Raw genomic sequence first — 19,269 nt, 5'->3', positions numbered from 1 at the left:
GCACAGAGCAGTTATAGACAAGAACAGACAATATTAGAATAAATTAAAAATAAGAGTCAGATTGTCAAGAAAACAAAAATACTTCTTACACACTATTAATATATAGGTATTCATAGTATTATACACAGTACAGTTCAATTAGATATTTTTAAAAGAAAGGAGGCCCTGTGACACTGTTTAATTTGTTTGTTTTTTTAAACTTTTTGCCTGAGTAATCTCTGGTCCAAAATGAAATGGTTCTATACATAACTAAGCGACAGATTAAGTCCGTTTTTGGTTTGGGTACAGTAGGCCTAAAGAAACCCACAGTGGTGTGTCTGGTGGGGAATATATAGTGCCATGCAACTTATTATGTGACTTGTTAAGCACATTTTTACACCTGAACTTAGGCTTGCCATAACAAAGGGGTATTGACATTTCAGCTTTTCATTTTTTGTTAATTTGTCAACATGTGGAAAATATAATTACACTTTGACATTATGGGATATTGTGTGTAGGCCATGACAAAAAATCTCAACATGGGGAAAAAGGTTAAGGGGTATGAATACTTTCTGAATGCACTGTATGTCTGCTTGACTTTGTAGTATTACGCAACTAGAAGTGGGTTATTTCTATGGGTTTCTTGTCAGTAGCTGCTTTATAGTCTGGTCCCAGATCTGCCAACTCCATTGCTGTCTTTGTCAAGCCAAACAGAGTTGGCATTATAGCACAAACAGACTGTCACTCAGGATAGAAATGACTCCTTCATTGTTAATAATTATTTAAAAAGTAACCTTTATTTAACTAGGCAAGTCTGTTAAGAACAAATTCTTATTTACAATGATGGCCAACGCTGGGCCAATTGTGCACCGCCCTATGGGACTCCCAATCACAGCCAGATGTGATGCAGCCTGGATTTGAACCAGGGACTGCAGTGACGCCTCTTACACTGCTGCGCCACTCTGGATCACCGGATCTAACTAAGAAATGCATTTTGAATGTAATACAGTATAGGCATACAGTAGACCATCACTGCCATAATAGGCACCAATTATCAAATAGACCACTTGAGTGAAAAGAGAAGTGTATCAAATTGGTTATAGATATCAGATACATCCCATAACCCATTGATTATACATATTAAATTAACATCAGGAGAGTTGAATATTATGATCACAGGCTAGCAAAGATTTTTGACAGTATATATCACGTGTCATCTCCCCATTTGCCCTTTAAAGAGATATGAAATATGATTGTTTTTCTTTGAACCAATCTTTGCTTTACATATTTTTATAGTGCAGACAATATTATGCACACTTGCTGTACCCTGCATATAGATTCTATTCATGAAATTACTAATATTCTAATTCCAAATTCTTTGACAACCCTGAGATGCAAGATTGCCTAACCCAACGCACGCTAGATCATGGGACCCTTACGTAATCAGGTGCAATCATATTCCTTGTGTGGTTGGTGCACAGCACAGTCAATAAAAATTCCTCGTTTCTGACTGGCCCTGCCAGAGTTTCCGCTTTTTCATTGTCTCCTCCCTTATCTCTTGAGCTGATCCACTGATCTACTCCCCCATTAGATACTGTAACGTTATCAATAGCTAGCCACCACCATCAAATAGCTAGATATGGACGATTTTGACATGCTCAGCGCACCACAGGCTGCGGCCGGCAATGGGACGGACGAAGACCCCGCTGCCGCATTCTTGGCCCAGCAAGAAAGCGAGATCGCGGGGATTGAGAATGACGAAGGATTCAGCATCCTGGACAGCGGAGAGGTTCCAACGTCGCTAGACAATAATCTGACAGGCGATGCAAACGGTAACTGTGTTCTAAAAACTCTTAATTTAGCAAGTTACAGTTGCTAGCTCGTTCGTATTATTTGGCTGGGTCAAAGCCTAGCAAATTGGCTATAACTGATTAGCTATGGGCTAGCCAGCTAGTGTTTACACAGTTAGCTAGCCATCTTAATTAGCTAGCTAGCCAGCAAACGAGCTACATTAGCAAGCTACATCGACTGTCTGCAGGAGACTTAAAGGAAAGAGATTATGCGAAAAACAAGTAACGTCATTTTAGCTGGCTGGATCCGATATTTCAGACCATCTATTTAAAATGTTAGGGAAACTAGCTCGCAATGCGCAAGGTGACGCTAGTTTCGCTAACGGCGCTAGTTAGTCTCTACATTACATGTGTATATGCTAGTTAATAACGTAACTTTACTTATTGATATCTTGATGTTTGTGAAGTGTCGTGAATAAACTAACAGAAAATATAGTGTATTTGAATGACCGGGAAGTTAGTTATTGCGTCTATTTCCTGTCATTGGATTGATCCCACTGCACCAACAACATTACTGGCCACTTCATTACTGCAATTTGATATATGGCCCAATGATCATTGGACTTACATACAAAACTGTCGTCTTCAGGAAGTTAGATTATTGACCATTAGTTAGCTACATTGGCCAGAAGCAAGTTCATGTTATGCAACTCTTTAGGGGGGTGTACATGTTCATCTGTACAAACATCTGTACATCTTCATCTGTACAAACAATAGAACGTGAGTATAAACACCATTGGACCACACAGCCGTCATACCGCTCAGGAAGGAGATGTGTTCTGTCTCCTGGAGATGAACATACTTTGGTGCGAAAAGTGCTGATCAATCCCAGAACAACAGCAAAGGACCTTGTGAAGATGCTGGAGGAAACCGGTACAAAAGTATCTATATCCACAGTAAAACAGGTCCTATATCGACATAACCTGAAAGGCCGCTCAGCAAGGAAGAAGCCACTGTTGCAAACCATAGTCTGGCTTTTTTCTATCGGTTTTGGAACTGCACACGGGGACAAAGATCATACGTTTTGTAGAAATGTTCTCTAGTCTGATGAAACAAAAAAAATAACTGTTTGGCCATAATGACCATCGTTATGTTTGGAGGAAAAAGGGGGAGGCTTGCAAACTGAAGAACACCATCCCAACCGTGAAGCACGGGGGTGGCAGCATCATGTTGTGGGGGTGCTTTGCTGCAGGAGGGACTGGTGCACTTCACAAAATAGAGGAAAATTATGTGGATATATTGAAGCAACATCTCAAGACATCATTCGGGAAGTTAAAGCTTTGTCGCAAATGGGTCTTCCAAATGGACAATGACCCCAGGCATACTTCCAAAGTTGTGGCAAAATGGCTTAGGGACAACAAAGTCAAGGTATTGGAGTGGCCATCACAAAGCTCTGACCTCAATCCTATAGAACATTTGTGGGCAGAACTGAAAAGTGTGTGCGAGCAAGGAGGCCTACAAACCTGACTCAGTTACACCAGCTCTGTTAGGAGGAATGGGCCATAATTCACCCAACTTATTGTGGGAAGCTTGTGGAAGGCTACCCAAAATGTTTGACCCAAGTTAAACAATTTAAAGGCAATGCTACCAAATACTAATTGAGTGTATGTAAACTTCTAGCCCACTGGGAATGTGATGAAAAATAAATAAAAGCTGAAATAAATAATTCTCTCTACTATTATTTGGACATTTCACATTCCTTAAAATAACGTGTGATCCTAACTGACCTAAGACAGGGAATTTTTACTAGGATTAAATGTCAGGAATTGTGAAAAACTGAGTTGACATGTATTTGGCTAAGGTGTATGTAAACTTCTGACTTCAATTGTAGCTACAGTGCCTTGCGAAAGTATTCGGCCCCCATGAACTTTGCAACCTTTTTGCCACATTTCAGGCTTCAAACATAAAGATATAAAACTGTATTTTTTTGTGAAGAATCAACAACAAGTGGGACACAATCATGAAGTGGAACGACATTTATTGGATATTTCAAACTTTTTTAACAAATCAAAAACTGAAAAATTGGGCGTGCAAAATTATTCAGCCCCTTTACTTTCAGTGCAGCAAACTCTCTCCAGAAGTTCAGTGAGGATCTCTGAATGATCCAATGTTGACCTAAATGACTAATGATGACAAATACAATCCACCTGTGTGTAATCAAGTCTCTGTATAAATGCACCTGCACTGTGATAGTCTCAGAGGTCCGTTAAAAGCGCAGAGAGCATCATGAAGAACAAGGAACACACCAGGCAGGTCCGAGATACTGTTGTGAAGAAGTTTAAAGCCGGATTTGGATACAAAAAGATTTCCCAGTCTCTCGATGTGCAAAACTGATAGAGACATACCCCAAGCGACTTACAGCTGTAGTCGCAGCAAAAGGTGGCGCTACAAAGTATTAACTTAAGGGGGTTGAATAATTTTGCACGCCCAATTTTTCAGTTTTTGATTTGTTAAAAAAGTTTGAAATATCCAATAAATGTCGTTCCACTTCATGATTGTGTCCCACTTGTTGTTGATTCTTAACAAAAAAATACAGTTTTATATCTTTGTTTGAAGCCTGAAATGTGGCAAAAGGTCGCAAAGTTCAAGGGGGCCGAATACTTTCGCAAGGCACTGTAGCTAGCTAGTTCCAATGAATGAATCGTTCATCGTAAAGATATTGCCAAACCAAGCATTTATGTACTAGGGCACTAGAATCGAACAGGAGGGTATCATTTGTGGAACGTTCCAACAGGAATCTGTTCCAAAAACTTTGTAAAATACAAGGTTACCAACAAACAACGCATACAAGGTAGTATGATCAATTCACCTAGCTAACCAGCTGCCGAATAGGCACCAACTCACCACGTAGCTTATTCTTAATGTTTGTCCATAGGCTACCAGAGTGAGGACAAATATTTTTCGGAATAAACGTGGTGAGTGAATTGAATGATTTAGCCCACTCCTTACCTGGTATCTTGTTCTGCCGCTATACAACTTTGTATGTGTTTGTTGGCAACCTTGTTATTTCCAACGTTTTTGGAACAGATTCATGTTGGAACATTCCACAAACTATACCCACCTGACTAGAACAAACCAACATGTAGTATTTTGCAAGCTTACAACTACAAATCCATAATCTGAATTTGATCCTATCCGTCTTAGAGTAAGACGTGTGGTGAGGTCTGATACACACCCACTCTGTGATGTGAATTGATGATGTAGGCCATTTCATTGTCTTTGATATGGCTGTTCGTGATGAATGGTTCATTGTATTTGCAGATGCAGTGGACGGTGCTGTCAATGGAGACCTTAATGAGGTAATATCTTATGTTTTCCCATTTTGTCTTACAGCAGAGATTGTGAATATATCGACTCAATGGAAAACATTAGAATACTTAACCATGCATGTTTTGTTTTAACATAGCCTAATGAGTACTAAATGCCATGGTTGTGTCATATTATTGACCGTGGTTGTGTTCAATAGGCACAAAACGGAAGAAAATGCTCTGGAACAGAGTGAGAAAGGGGGAGGAGTTGCTATCTACTTGTCCAATGAGACACGTTTTAACGTTGCTACAGTGTGCCCTGTTGAACACCACCCATGTGTTTGTTAGGAGAGCAATGGCCCGTCTGATGCATACTCCGCCATCTCCAGTGCCGACCGGCTGCAGGCTGAGCCAGAGAGCCTGCGTAAATGGAGGGAGGAGCAGAGAGAGAGGCTGGAGGTCCTAGGTAAGGCGAGGCCCCTGGTATATCCTGGCTAGAGGGCCACAGCAGCGTAACAATAGAATAGAAGGTACCGATGTGACTATTTACAGTTGAATCCAAAGCGCAGAGGGCCCAATTCTAACACCACAATCTTTGGAAAACGTATGGCCCTGATTTGCAATGCAAGAAAAACACTGAGCACATTTTGCTGATGTTGAAATCGTCTTCTTTTTTTTTTGTGATGTCATTTTTCAAGAGAATTGCATGTACTGTTGTGAATCATAAGACCTCTTCTTCTTCCTAATTTCCCCTTCCCCAGACGCCAACTCTCGTAAGCAGGAGTCTGAGTGGAAGGACAAGGCCAAGGTAGAGCTGGAGGAGTGGCACACTAGACAGGACGAGCAGCTGGAGAAGACTAAAGTGAATAACAGGTAAAAATGCATAGAAAGAGTCTAGTCATTCTATTTCTATGTAAAAACAGCCCCAGGTCGAGCCAGGAGGACTAAAAACCCACTGGACTCCAAGGAAACCTTTTGTCCACTGACTCACTTTTCTCTACAGGAGCTGTCGAAAGGAAACCCTGTCCATTGAGTGTAAATGACACTCTGCAGAAATCTCCTTGCAGAATAGTTTAGTTATTGTGCAGCAATTGTTCCTATTGGTCCCTCTATGTTCTCTACGACCTCTTATGTGTTTTAAGGTTTATATAGGCCTACATGAAAAGACGTTAGGCTAGCTGTGTGCAGTCTCTGGTAGACCAGTGAAAAGTATCAGTATAGTATGTTCCGGAATGTAAAATGATCATGTATATTAATTCTCAGGGTCATTTTATTTCTGATAATGACCTGGAGCGGCAATCCAAGTCATGCATGGTGTTGCTAAGAGGTGAAACAGCTGTTGCTAAATGACGAGACCCCAGAGTTGACCCTTGAACCACAAGCCTTTTGAGCACGGCAGATTCAGAAATATCTAGTTGAGGTCAGGAATTATAATATCAATTGGTGTTAATATCTATCGAAATATAACAGGACAGGCCCAGCAGCAAACAGAAATGTAGGATGTTTAAAAAATAAAAACAAATATAAATATAAGTTTGATAAGACTTAGGATAAGGGTTTTGGAACGCCTTGCCTCCAAGGGCTCAGACAGTATAAAGTCTAGTTTTCACTAACTTGAGCGTCTGTAACCCAAGCCCTCCCTCTGCTCTGAATAATGTATCAGCCAATGTTCCAGTCTCTGCCTCATGTCTAGCTACCTCTAACCTGCCTCTGTTATGTTGTTTGTAGTCTCTTTGTATATAGGTGCATCCGAAATGGCACCCTATTCTCTATGTAGTCTCATAGGTCTCTGGTTAAAAGGAGTGCTACTAGGTAGGGAATATGGTGCCATTTTGGACGCAGATTACTGTACGAGTGAGAGCTCTGGGCTGGGTTTGTTCTGTCGTTTTTGCTCTTCTCCTTTTTACCGCTCTCTCTCTTCTCTCCTGCTTGCTGCTTTCCTCTGGGACATCCCCCTGTGTCTCCCAGGGTTCTGGATGAGGATTTCTACAAACAGCCCTTCTCTGACCTGATTGGTTATGTGTATGTTGCTAAACTAACATTTGTTTCTTTTTTTCCCCCCCCCCCCCACGTGACGTCACTCGCGTCAATCGCACGCCGCATCTTCCATTTTTAACACTAATTTTTACGTTTGGCTTTTTCCCCCTTCATTTTTGTTTGTTTTGGTTTTACGTTATTTTTCGAAGAAGTATACTTTCATTTATCTTGAGCGTGCGTGACTGTTTTTGCGACCTTTAAACCCACCAGGTGTCTTTTAAATTTGTTTTTGTTTTTTTTTGTTAATGCAGTGAATGTGTGTTGGCTGAATGTCATTGCATCAGCCTTAATGCTTAATGCTCAGTTTCCGTATGAATTATGTTGCCATAACTCTAGTGTAGTAAATCCAGTGGCCATTTTTTCTTTTACTTTGGTCTTGTTTAATTACATCGTCCATGATCCATCTATATGTCCCTTCATCTCATCACGCCATCTCATCACGCCATCTCATCACGCCATTTGCAAATGTTTTTGTATTCTTAGATCCCTTTTTTTCAAAATCATCTATACTTGTATTATTCATATGTGCACATGGAAAGCTAGTTATAGAAATTGACGCTATGTAGAAAAACATTGGTTAGGTGTGTCACTTGGCGACGCACTACTTTAAATGCATTGACGGAAACGTATAGCTGCTACCTCGGCTGCGTGTCGATACCGTGTGGCTAATGTCTCTAGTAGAGTTAAGACTGTAGTTTTGTTTCAAGCAACTGTGTCTCCAACTCTTTAACAGTCCTATCAATATAGTAGCACCTTCATATAATATGCAGGCGTATTATCGGAAGGTTAACTGTAGTCTGTTAAATACTATTTAAGAGATCTCCTGCCATTAGAAAGGCTATTTATATGTATATATCTGCTTTATACCTGGTAACCTGCAGCCTTTCAGGGTTCAATAAGGCTCCTGAAAAGCTGTGCAAAGGCAACCATGTTGTTGGAGGGCCGTTTCTTTCCAACATTATCCCAACATTATCTCTGCTGTTTCAGCGTCTTCTAGAATAACCACACACACACACACCCCCTCGCACAAATAACTGCAGAGATGGGTGTTTTTTTTTTTAACAGGAGTTATTTATGCAAATAGCTATTGTACTGTACTAGAATGTCTGTTGGTTGACATAATGTTGAACGGACACTCTGAATCCCTCATTTGGAGAGCGTCATTACAATTTTTTACGAATGAATACGCCAACTTGGTGGCCATGTGGTTGGAGTGTCCGCCCTGAGATTGGAAGGTTGGGAGTTCGATCCCTGGCCGAGTCATACCCAGACTCTGCATTAAAGATGTATATTTTGGAGGGGGGGCTGCAATAGACTAGCGTCCTGTCCAGGGTGGTGTACTTGTACAGCTGCCTCACGCGACAGGAGATGGGCTCCTGTTCCTATGAGCTGTTCTGGCTAGCATAATCCAAGGCTCGTACGAGGCGACTTATGACAAAATCCAACAGTTGAAGTCTATTTTCAATAGCCTGCATAGCCTGATACTGTCGCAGAGCCCTGCATGTAGACAGTCAACTGTTGCGTTGATGTCGCTAGTACGTCTGTATTTCTAAACTGAAAGCTCATTGGATACACCGTTGCTTCAAACAGGCGAATGTGATCTGCTTAGGATCTGTTAATAGCTACTAGCATCCCACTGTCTACCATAGAATGACATGCTACTGTTGTTGCCCAACTCGCACTCTTAGTATTGCAGCCCTTGTATCTATCTGCCATTGAATTCATTCGATCGCTAAAGAGCAAAGGTTCCCATATAACCAAACGTCCTTGTCTCTGCCATAACAAAGACCCACGGCTACTGAGACCAAGGGGGCACGTATTTTTTGCCTCACCCAACCAACTCAATGGCACAGCAGATGAAGGCTGCAAGCTAAGCACACTTAGTGCACAGAAAAATAAAAATAATCCCCCCCCCCCTCTGAAATGACTTTTTCTCTCTCTGGGAAAATGCATGCTGGCTTCTGTCATCTGCATAAAGCTCATTTACTTTTCATTTCTATATATCTGACTTGTGATCTGTTTCTCCTTGTTTCTTTTCCTATGCACCTTTAAGCACACACATTAACCATCCTTGCTACCGCCTAGACCAGTTAAGTAAAAAAACAAAAAGACAATATCCCAGTAGGGAGAAGTGTATATTAGCCTAGAAAAATGGCAAGACAATATTCAATAGTGGTGCACAATTAGACTAGGCTGTAGTCGAGGCTCTCCAACCCTGTTCCTGTAGATTTTCGCTCCAACCCTTTAAAAAAAAAAAAAGATAATGAACTGATTGATAAGCTGAATCGGGTTAGTTACAGCTGGGGTTGGAGTTAAAAAGCTACAGGGTAGCTCTCCAGGAACAGGATTGGAGAGCCCTGCTGTAGACGAATACAAAATCCACTGCCAATTGAAATGATTTTAGAAGCTGGGTGTCCCTTCTGTGATACGTTTGGTCCACTAGTCCTGTTCGTACCTGTAGTTTCGTTGTGACAGTGACTTTTCATTGGCTTCTCATCCCCATTTTGCTCTGTGTATTGTGTTCTAGTTTATAGAGGGGGTCTTTCAATTTTCTTAACTCTTTGGCAGTGGAAGTGTCCTATCTTGGGTGGGTGGGTTTGGGTTTTGCTATTCCCCCTGGCTTGCATTTCAAAATGTCTTATTGTGATTGTGGCACTATCATTTTTTATTTATTTAATTTCAGTTATGTATGCTAAGCCTTCTAGTGGAATTAGATGCCCTTTTGGGTTCGGTATCGGTGTGAAGATTGTGACATGTCAATCAAAAGTCTCTTATGGTTATTATATCAAGTGTTTGCTGCATTTCAAATGGCCTGCTTTTCAACCGCAGCAAAATGCATGGCAAAGTCTCCGGTATCCAGGTTTTGGTTGTTAAAAAGAAAACGAACTTGCCACTAAGCGCACTTATCAAGCACAAGGACATAGAACAAAACATATTCCTAATGCTATACTTGGATCTTGAGAGAATATTTGAACGTAACCAAAAGGCAAGTTACACCCCCCCCCCCCCCCCCCCCCCACACCCAGTTCTGTGACGAACTGCATTTTTAACCAACCAAACCGCGTTTTAACCGTTCCCCCCAAAAAACCTGCGCTTCCTTTTTTCCCAAAACCCCTTGATTAGACTGACAGGGAAAAGCAGGTAACTAGCTAGCTGTATGACTGGGGTTATAGGGGGCATGCTGTATGATCCAACCCTGTTCTCTTCATCTGTTTTTGATGTGGCCACCCGGAGAATGTTTATTTTTTTGGTTGTACTGTGATGTAGTTGGGTCTCCGCTGCTGTCTACTCGACACTTCCTCCTCAAGCAAAGGTTTCTAGATTCAGACCTCACTAAAACTGTTTGACCAAAACGCTGGAAAATCCATGCTAAAATGGCACCATTTTCATAATTTATCTTTTTTTTTATTTTTACGTTATTGTCAACTACCAAATTGATTTGTCATGCAGGTAGTTTAGATCCATTCGGCATGTATTTCTATGGGGATTCCCCATGTCTATCCCTGTGGTGTTGCAGAGGAGGAGGTGGTGTGTAAGTGAACAGCAGTAAGGCCCTCTGTAAAACTCTGCTGATCTCTGGGGCCCAGGCCTGCTCCCTCCCTCTCTAAAGCGCTGTCCCCCTCCCGTGTTGCCTTGCAGAGCGGCCGAGGAGGCCATGCTGTCGGACATGGACGAGAACAACCCGGGTACCGAGTGGGAGCGCGTGGCGCGCCTCTGCGACTTCAACCCAAAGTCCAGCAAGCAGGCAAAAGATGTGTCCCGAATGCGCTCTGTCCTCATCTCCCTCAAGCAGGCCCCTCTGGTCCGTTAACCCCCGCCCCCCCCCTTCGACTCTATTAGATGTCTCAATTCAGTCCCTACCACTCCCCTTCGCACTAACCATTCATTCAGCGTTTACAGATCTGAAGGCTCTGGATGCGTAAAAGCAGTGTCTTGGTGGAGCTTCCACGATCCACCATGTCGCTTTTCACCTTACAGATCTGTTAACGTTGAGGGGCCAAGGGGAAAGGGGGTGAATTGAGACGGCTGTATCTCTACCCTAACACTCTCTGGACCCAGATTGCAACCAACCTCTCATAGGGCAATGTATCATCCCCCCCCCCCTCTTACCCATCTACCTACCTGAGGTCGTCGTTGTTCATGGATTGATATTATTCCTCTCTTCCATCTCCCTTTCCATCATTAAAGAACAAAATAAGTATATACGCATTTATTTTTTCTTTCTATTCTTTTAAGGACCAAAGTCTGTTTTTATTAAGTGTGTTGGAAACCCATTTAGAGCCGGCTTGTGGCATTTATTGTGACTATTTCAATCTATGCATTTTTCCCATTTGAACCACGAATCAAGTACGGTAAATATCTATTTGTGTGTGTGTGTAAGCATCAAGGTTGGGGTCAATTCCATTTAAATTCCGGTCAATTCAGAAAGTACACAATTCCAAATCAAATTTTTGCTAATTGAAAAGCATTGAAGAGAATTTGAATTTCAGTGTACTTCCTGAATTGCAACGGAATTACCCCCAAACATCATGTGGTGTATTATGTACTCTATATGTGTGTACCTATGTACATATACAGGCAATATATAAATTGACATTGTGGTTAAGATTTACTGTAGCCCATGTGTTGCTTAATGTGTTCGTTGTCCATCAATTTCAATATCAGTAAAACATGAAACTTTTGTCGTCAACGTCGTTATTGAAGTGTTGTCCGTGACATTCAAATTATTATGGTTGCACCTAATTGGTGGAAGTAAAATTTCAGGTGAGACAAATTACATTTTATACTGCTTTTTCAATTCAATTATGTTTAGTGTTCCCTTAGGCCCTCCACCACTTTTGCTGTTTGTTGTATGGCCTTGGGTTCTCTATGGGTTCAAAAGAATCTGGTGAAAATTAATCTGGCTTCAAATTCATCTCTGGTGAAAATGGCAGAGAGGAAGAGGGGGTTTTCTCCTGTTCAAATCTGTCCACGGGAAGCAGACCGCCTGCCTTTTGGATGACTCCCATTGTTAGGGCAGAGACAATCATCTCAAGTATGCAGTATCTCAAATGGTCAAACCGAAGTTGCCTACCTTTGATCAAAGCCACGCTGTTGGTTGGGAGGTGGCCAGTCAGAACGTGACATCTTTGAGCTTGAATCTGTTCAACCAATAAATGGCTTTATTAGTTATGTTCATGTATATTTGGTGTAGCAACGAGCTATTGTGGATTTTTACAAATGCAACCTAATTTGGAACGTCTGTCAGGAGTATTCAACTCGTAAAGCCAATTTCTGTTTGATCCGAAAATGTGGTCGGAGAGGCCGAATTGAGTTCCGTACGCATTGCCGTGTGCCTCCCAAATGTTTTAACAATGCGGAGGGCTCCGCACTGACATGATTGGTTGGCGGAAGGTCCTGTTTAAACAAACTCACTTCCTTGAGAACTTCCTTCACAACAGCTCTACTCAACTGTACTGCTCAACGAAGCACACAAAGTATTAAAAAGCCCTGACTTCTGCAGAGGCTGTATCAACGTAAATACTGCATGGCCAATGCAGACGTGGGATTGACAATGCGGTGCCTTTAACACTACCGAGGTCTGGAGCCTGCTGGTTTTCTGTTCTACCTGCTAATTAATTGCACCCACCTGGTGTCCCAGGTCTAAATCAGTCCCTGATTCGAGGGGAGGAATGGGGGGGAAGCAGTGGAACTAGCTTCAAGGTCCAAAGTTGAGTTTGAAGGAGTTTATATGGTCATTTCATATAGGCTAGATATACACTGCTCAAAAAATAAAGGGAACACTTAAACAACACAATGTAACTCAATCGCACTTCTGTGAAATCAAACTGTCCACTTAGGAAGCAACACTGATTGACAATAAATTTCACATGCTGTTGTGCAAATGGGATATACAACAGGTGGAAATTATAGGCAATTAGCAAGACACCCCCAATAAAGGAGTGGTTCTGCAGGTGGTGACCACAGAGCACTTCTCAGTTCCTATGCTTCCTGGCTGATGTTTTGGTCACTTTTGAATGATGGAGGTGCTTTCACTCTACAACCCACACAAGTGGCTCAGGTAGTGCAGCTCATCCAGGATGGAACATCAATGCGAGCTGTGGCAAGAAGGTTTGCTGTGTCTGTCAGCGTAGTGTCCAGAGCATGGAGGCGCTACCAGGAGACAGGCCAGTACATCAGGAGACGTGGAGGAGGCCGTAGGAGGGCAACAACCCAGCAGCAGGACCGCTACCCCCGCCTTTGTGCAAGGAGGAGCACTGCTAGAGCCCTGCAAAATGACCTCCAGCAGGCCACAAATGTGCATGTGTCTGCTCAAACGGTCAGAAACAGACTCCATGAGGGTGGTATGAGGTCCCGACGTCCACAGGTGGGGGTTGTGCTTACAGCCCAACACCGTGCAGGACGTTTGGCATTTGCCAGAGAACACCAAGATTGGCAAATTCTCCACTGGCGCCCTGTGCTCTTCACAGATGAAAGCAGGTTCACACTGAGCACGTGACAGACGTGACAGAGTCTTGAGACGCCGTAGAGAACGTTCTGCTGCCTGCAACATCCTTCAGCATGACCGGTTTGGCGGTGGGTCAGTCATGGTGTGGGGTGGCATTTCTTTGGGGGGCCGCACAGCCCTCCATGTGCTCGCCAGAGGTAGCCTGACTGCCATTAGGTACCGAGATGAGATCCTCAGACCCCTTGTGAGACCATATGCTGTTGCGGTTGGCCCTGGGTTCCTCCTAATGCAAGACCATGCTAGACCTCATGTGGCTGGATTGTGTCAGCAGTTCCTGCAAGAGGAAGGCATTGATTCTATGGACTGGCCCGCCCGTTCCCCAGACCTGAATCCAATTGAGCACATCTGGGACATCATGTCTCGCTCCATCCACCAACACCATGTTGCACCACAGACTGTCCAGGAGTTGGCGGATGCTTTAGTCCAGGTCTGGGAGGAGATCCCTCAGGAGACCATCCGCCACCTCATCAGGAGCATGCCCAGGCGTTGTAGGGAGGTCATACAGGCACGTGGAGACCACACACACTACTGAGCCTCATGCCGACTTGTTTTAAGGACATTACATAAAAGTTGGATCAGCCTGTAGTGTGGTTTTCCACTTTAATTTTGAGTGCGACTCCAAATCCAGACCTCCATGGTTTGATAAATTTGATTTCCATTGATAATTTGTGTGATTTTGTTGTCAGCACATTCAACTATGTAAAGAAAAAAGTAGTTAATAAGAATATTTCATTCATTCAGATCTAGGATGTTATTTTAGTGTTCCCTTTATTTTTTTGAACAGTGTATAATAGCTAGGCTATGAAAACATTCCCAGAGGACTGAAAAACCTGCTGGTTTACATTGTCATACTCTCTTGACATAGTACTTTACATTAAAGGAATTCATTGTTCAGGGAAGGGTATTTACATAATTTTGGCAGCCAGGCCCATCGCATCTCACTGTATTTGTACATGGAAAACAGTGTGGTGACATACCGTAACCAAGTGATACATCTATAACAGTAAATATTAGGCTGAACGCGAGAGAGGCATTGTTGATGGCCACGTTCCACCCTCTATGAAAACAGAGGAGGCATTCCAGTCAGTAGCGCTACGTTTCCTTTAATCATTGGTAGGTGATGGTCTGACTGACTGTTGCTCAGGTGAATTGTCTGACTCTAGACAACTACACTGAACAAAAATATAAACATAACATGCAACACTTTCTTAGATTTTACTGAGTTACAGTTCATATAAAGGAAATCAGTCAAATTAAATAAATTCCTTAGGCCCTAATCTATGGATTTCACATGACTGGGACTACAGATATGCATCTGTTTGTGTCACAGTTACCTTAAAAAAAGGAAAACCAGTCAGTATCCGGTGTGACCACCATTTGCCTCGTGCAGCGCGGCACATCTCCTTCGCAATAGAGTTGATCAGGTTATTGATTGTGGCGAGTAGAATGTTGTCCCACAGAGGTAGGGTTGCAAAGGGTCAGAAGCTTTCCGGTAAATTTCCATGGGAAAGTTAAGCCTGGGAATTTGTGGAATTTTGCTTAAATTCATCAAAAAAGTTGGCTTATAACAGTGAACCTTTTTTTTGTGGGAGAGACAAGGCAATTCTAGGTCTTGTGGCATATTTTGGTTAAACTATCCCCAATTCAATGGAATTGAATTGCATGTACAGCTGATTCTCAAGATCTTGCATACTAATGAGATGCTATTGAGCCCACAACTACTACAAAGTCTGAGCCAAGGACTACATGCCTTTTGGTAAGTTTTGATTACAATACTGGGTGGGGTGAATATATTTTCACCTTTTGTTATCTAGCAAATAGTAGCCTACAGAAAAGTGTTTAAATAATTTCTAACTTGTTAATTTCTGCTAGTTAGTTTTTTCTACTATGTGGGTTTTAGCTTGCTTGAGACTGCTAACTGAGTGTTAATTCACCTGTTTCCATACATGTTTCATTTTAAAACATTTATACAAAGGAGTTGTTTAATCTAACTGCTTAACTATTTATCTGTACATGGAATTGTATTTTATTTATTTTTTACAAATCTTTTCAAGGACAATGCCGAGCACCATCTGATGTGTGGAGACATTTCACTGCAGCTAATGTAGAAGGAAAAGCGGTGTACATTTGCAAATACTGTGCCAAATCATGTGAAGAATGCAACAAAGATGCAGAATCATCTGGCCACGTGCATAAAGTTCCCTTAGCGCTCACAACAAGCAACCGCTGGACAAAAATCCCTCTACTTCTATTCAAGGTGAAAATGATGAATCAGACACCTTAATGATTTCAACAGCACATGGTCCTCCTGGAATCAGACATTTGTTTGACTCTATGGAGGAACGTAGTCAGAGAAACGCTGATGAATGTCTTGCTCGAGCTGGCAACTGCTCACAGGCAATGTGTATTGGAAGAGATTTCTGAATGTTCTTCGCCCAGCATTCACTCCTCCAACCAGACATGCTTTATCTACTCACTTGCTGGATGCAGAGTTCAAGTGAAGGTTAAGCAGATCATAGAGAAAGAAGACTGTATTGCAATCATCTCTGATGGGTTTTCGAATGTTTGTGGGCAAGGAATAATTAACTACATCATGTCCACCCCTCAACCAGTATTCTACAAGAGCATAGACACACCAGTCTCTAGATTGCAGATGAGCTGAAGGCAGTCATCAATGACCTTGGACCACAGAAGGGACTTGCACTGGTGGCAGACAATGCTGCGAACATGAAGGCTGTTTGGTCTAAAGTGGAGGAGTCCTACCCTCACATCACACCTATTGGCTGTGCTGCTCATGCATCGAATCTGCTCCTCAAGGACATCATGGCACTGAAAACAATGGATACACTCTACAAGAGAGCCAAGGAAATGGTTAGGTATGTGAAGGGTCATCAAGTTATAGCAGCAATCTACCTCACCAAGCAAAGTGAGAAGAATAAGAGCACCACATTGAAGCTACCCAGCAACACCCGTTGTGGTGGTGTTGATGTCATCATGTTTGACAGTCTCCTGGAGGGGAAGGAGTCTCTCCAAGAAATAGCCATATCACAGTCTGCCGATATGGACAGCCCCATCAAGAGGATCCTCCTGGATGATGTATTTTGGGAGAGAGTGGTAAGCAGCCTGAAACTCCTGAAACCTATAGCAGTAGCCATTGCACGGTTTGAGGGAGACAAAGCCATCCTGTCTGATGTTCAGACTCTGCTTGCAGATGTAAGAGAAGAAATCCGTACTGCCCTGCCCACTTCACTGTTTCTCCAAGCAGAGGAAACTGCAGTTCTGAAATACATCAAAAAGCGTGAAGACTTCTGCCTGAAGCCCATACATGCTGCAGCGTACATGTTGGATGCCAAGTAAGCTGGCAAGAGCACCCAGTCTGGTGCAGAGATCAACAAGGCCAATGGTGTCATCACCACTGTCTCGCCACCTTGGCCTGGATGAGGGCAAGGTTCTTGGCAGTCTGGCGAAGTACACTTCCAAGCAAGGGCTTTGGGATGGAGATACAATATGGCAGTCGTGCCAACATATCTCATCAGCTACCTGGTGGAAGGGACTCCGTGGATCTGAGGCTCTTTTCCCTGTTGCCATCATCATCCTCCAAATCCCACCAACATCAGCCGCCTCAGAGCACAACTGGTCCTTGTTTGGGAACACACACACCAAAGCACGCAACAGGCTGACCAATACAAGGGTTGAAAAATTGGTGGCCACCCGGGAAAATTTGAGGCTTTTTGAGTCTGACAACGAGCCATCCTCAACCAGGTTGGAAAGTGACAGTGAAGATGAGGCCTCAGTCTGATGTTCAAGAGGTGAACATTGAGGAGGTCCAGGGAGAAAACATGGAAGCCTGAGAGGAAGACAACCAAATCTTTAGTTTCTAGACTATCATTTTACAGATGTTGAAAACGTTTTTCGGAGATGCGATGGATCATTCAATATTAACTTTCTTTTGTTGTTCAGTGAAATCATGCCATGTGAAGTCGACTCATTCAATTTTATTTTTTTCTATTGAAGGATTTAATCATTTGTAATTATGTCTCCTTATGATAAGGTAAAAGGTTTGTTTGTCTCCATATGATATAGTAAATATATCCAATGCAATTAATATCTACATTCAAATGATATTAATATTAATTGCCAAGGAACTTTTCCACCTCTGAATATTCCCCAAAATGTGCAACCCTATACAGAAGCCATGCAACCTCATGCTGAAACATGAGGTGATGGCACGACAATGGGCCTCAGGATCTCGTCACGGTATCTCTGTGCATTCAAATTGACATCAATAAAATGCATGTGTGTTGGTTGCCCATAGCTTATACCTGCCTATACCATAACCCCACCGCCACCATGGGGCATCCACACAGCGCCGACGCCATCTGCCCGGTACAGTTGAAACCAGGATTCAAGAGCATACTACAATCCTGCAGTCAGGGTGCCAATTGCACACTCCCCTGAGAGATCTGTGGCATTGTGTTGACTTTTATTGTCCACAACACAAGGTGCACCTGTGTAATGATCATTCTGTTTAATCAGCTTCTTGATATGCCACACCTGTCACGTTGATGGATTATCTTCCCAAAGGAGAAATGCCCACTAACCAGGATGTAAACAAATGTGTGCACAAAAGTTGAGAGAAATAAACATTTTGTACATATGGAAAATATCTGGGATCTTTTATTTCAGCTCATGTTTCATGGGACCAACACTTTACATGTTGCGTTCATATTTTTGTACAGTATAGATGTGTCAGTCTATGACATGGTCAAAACAGACAAAAGAACAGGGGTATTGCCACAGGACTACTTTGTATTGTCACATTTGACACCATAACCATAACCCATGTAAATACGTTTTTGTTGTTGTTGTCCTTTACCAAGTAGATACCTGGCAATTTCTGTACAGTAAAAGTGTGCAACTGTTTTGTGAACCTGATGCGATTCTATAAAAATCACACTACTACTGTGACCAAACAGCTGGAGGCGGATCATGCTTGCCAACTGGAGATGAAGGGCATGGGAAGAAATCAGCCATTCTGGTTTGCGGCGTCTCAATCGCACCACCACCTGATTGTAATCACTATGCCCCGGGTTTCTCTGCAGCTCAGTTGGATGGTATAACCTGGAGCTTGTATCACCAGGATAGTGGATTCGATTCCAGGGATTAGTGGCAGATTATACACTAAAACGTCACTGATTGTGATGACAATGAGTGACAAGGTGTGTATGACATGGGAAAGTGCGTTGTATTGTGTTAAAATATTTCATATTCAGTGTTTATTTGTATACAGCAGTATTGGATTTAAGCCAATTTTCCCTCAGGGACATTAAAGTTAAATCCTACGATAGCACAAACAGACTGGCACTCCGCCAAGCCCTGTGGTGTGTTTACGATGTAGCCTTGTTCAGCCACACCTAAAACCATGAATAGCATCTAATGAACCATATTAATCCATCCACCCATCCGAAACTGACATTTTCTTGTGTGTGTTTAATGTGTAAAATGTGTACACAGTAAACTCTTCAAATATGACAGATCAAGGCAATAACAAAAAAGTGCACATAAAACAAAACAAAGAATGATAGTGAATACAAGTGATTTGGCAGCACACCTTCAATTGAAGTGCACAGTCAAGACAACTATGACA

General features: G+C 42.5%; 1 protein-coding gene across 3 annotated transcripts; it reads left to right on the top strand.

The window, feature by feature from the left end:
• The first annotated feature begins 1,459 nt into the window (after positions 1–1,459).
• Positions 1,460–11,804, top strand: clta (clathrin, light chain A). 3 transcript variants are annotated; one of them, XM_036954351.1, is made up of 7 exons: positions 1,460–1,811; positions 5,091–5,128; positions 5,426–5,543; positions 5,839–5,950; positions 7,046–7,099; positions 9,168–9,203; positions 10,754–11,804. In XM_036954351.1, exons 1-7 carry the CDS (start codon positions 1,619–1,621, stop codon positions 10,923–10,925), a joined length of 723 nt encoding a protein of 240 aa, XP_036810246.1. In that variant the 5' UTR covers positions 1,460–1,618; the 3' UTR covers positions 10,926–11,804. The 3 variants fall into 3 exon arrangements, with proteins under 3 accessions (XP_036810246.1, XP_021429198.1, XP_021429199.1); XM_021573523.2 differs by lacking the exon at positions 9,168–9,203; XM_021573524.2 differs by lacking the exons at positions 7,046–7,099; positions 9,168–9,203.
• The last annotated feature ends 7,465 nt before the right edge of the window (positions 11,805–19,269 follow it).

This window comes from Oncorhynchus mykiss, chromosome 19 (assembly GCF_013265735.2).
Source record: "Oncorhynchus mykiss isolate Arlee chromosome 19, USDA_OmykA_1.1, whole genome shotgun sequence".
NCBI classification, from domain to species: domain Eukaryota; kingdom Metazoa; phylum Chordata; class Actinopteri; order Salmoniformes; family Salmonidae; genus Oncorhynchus; species Oncorhynchus mykiss.
Note: the sequence above shows the minus strand (reverse complement) of the source record. Positions and strands in the feature narration are given on the sequence as shown.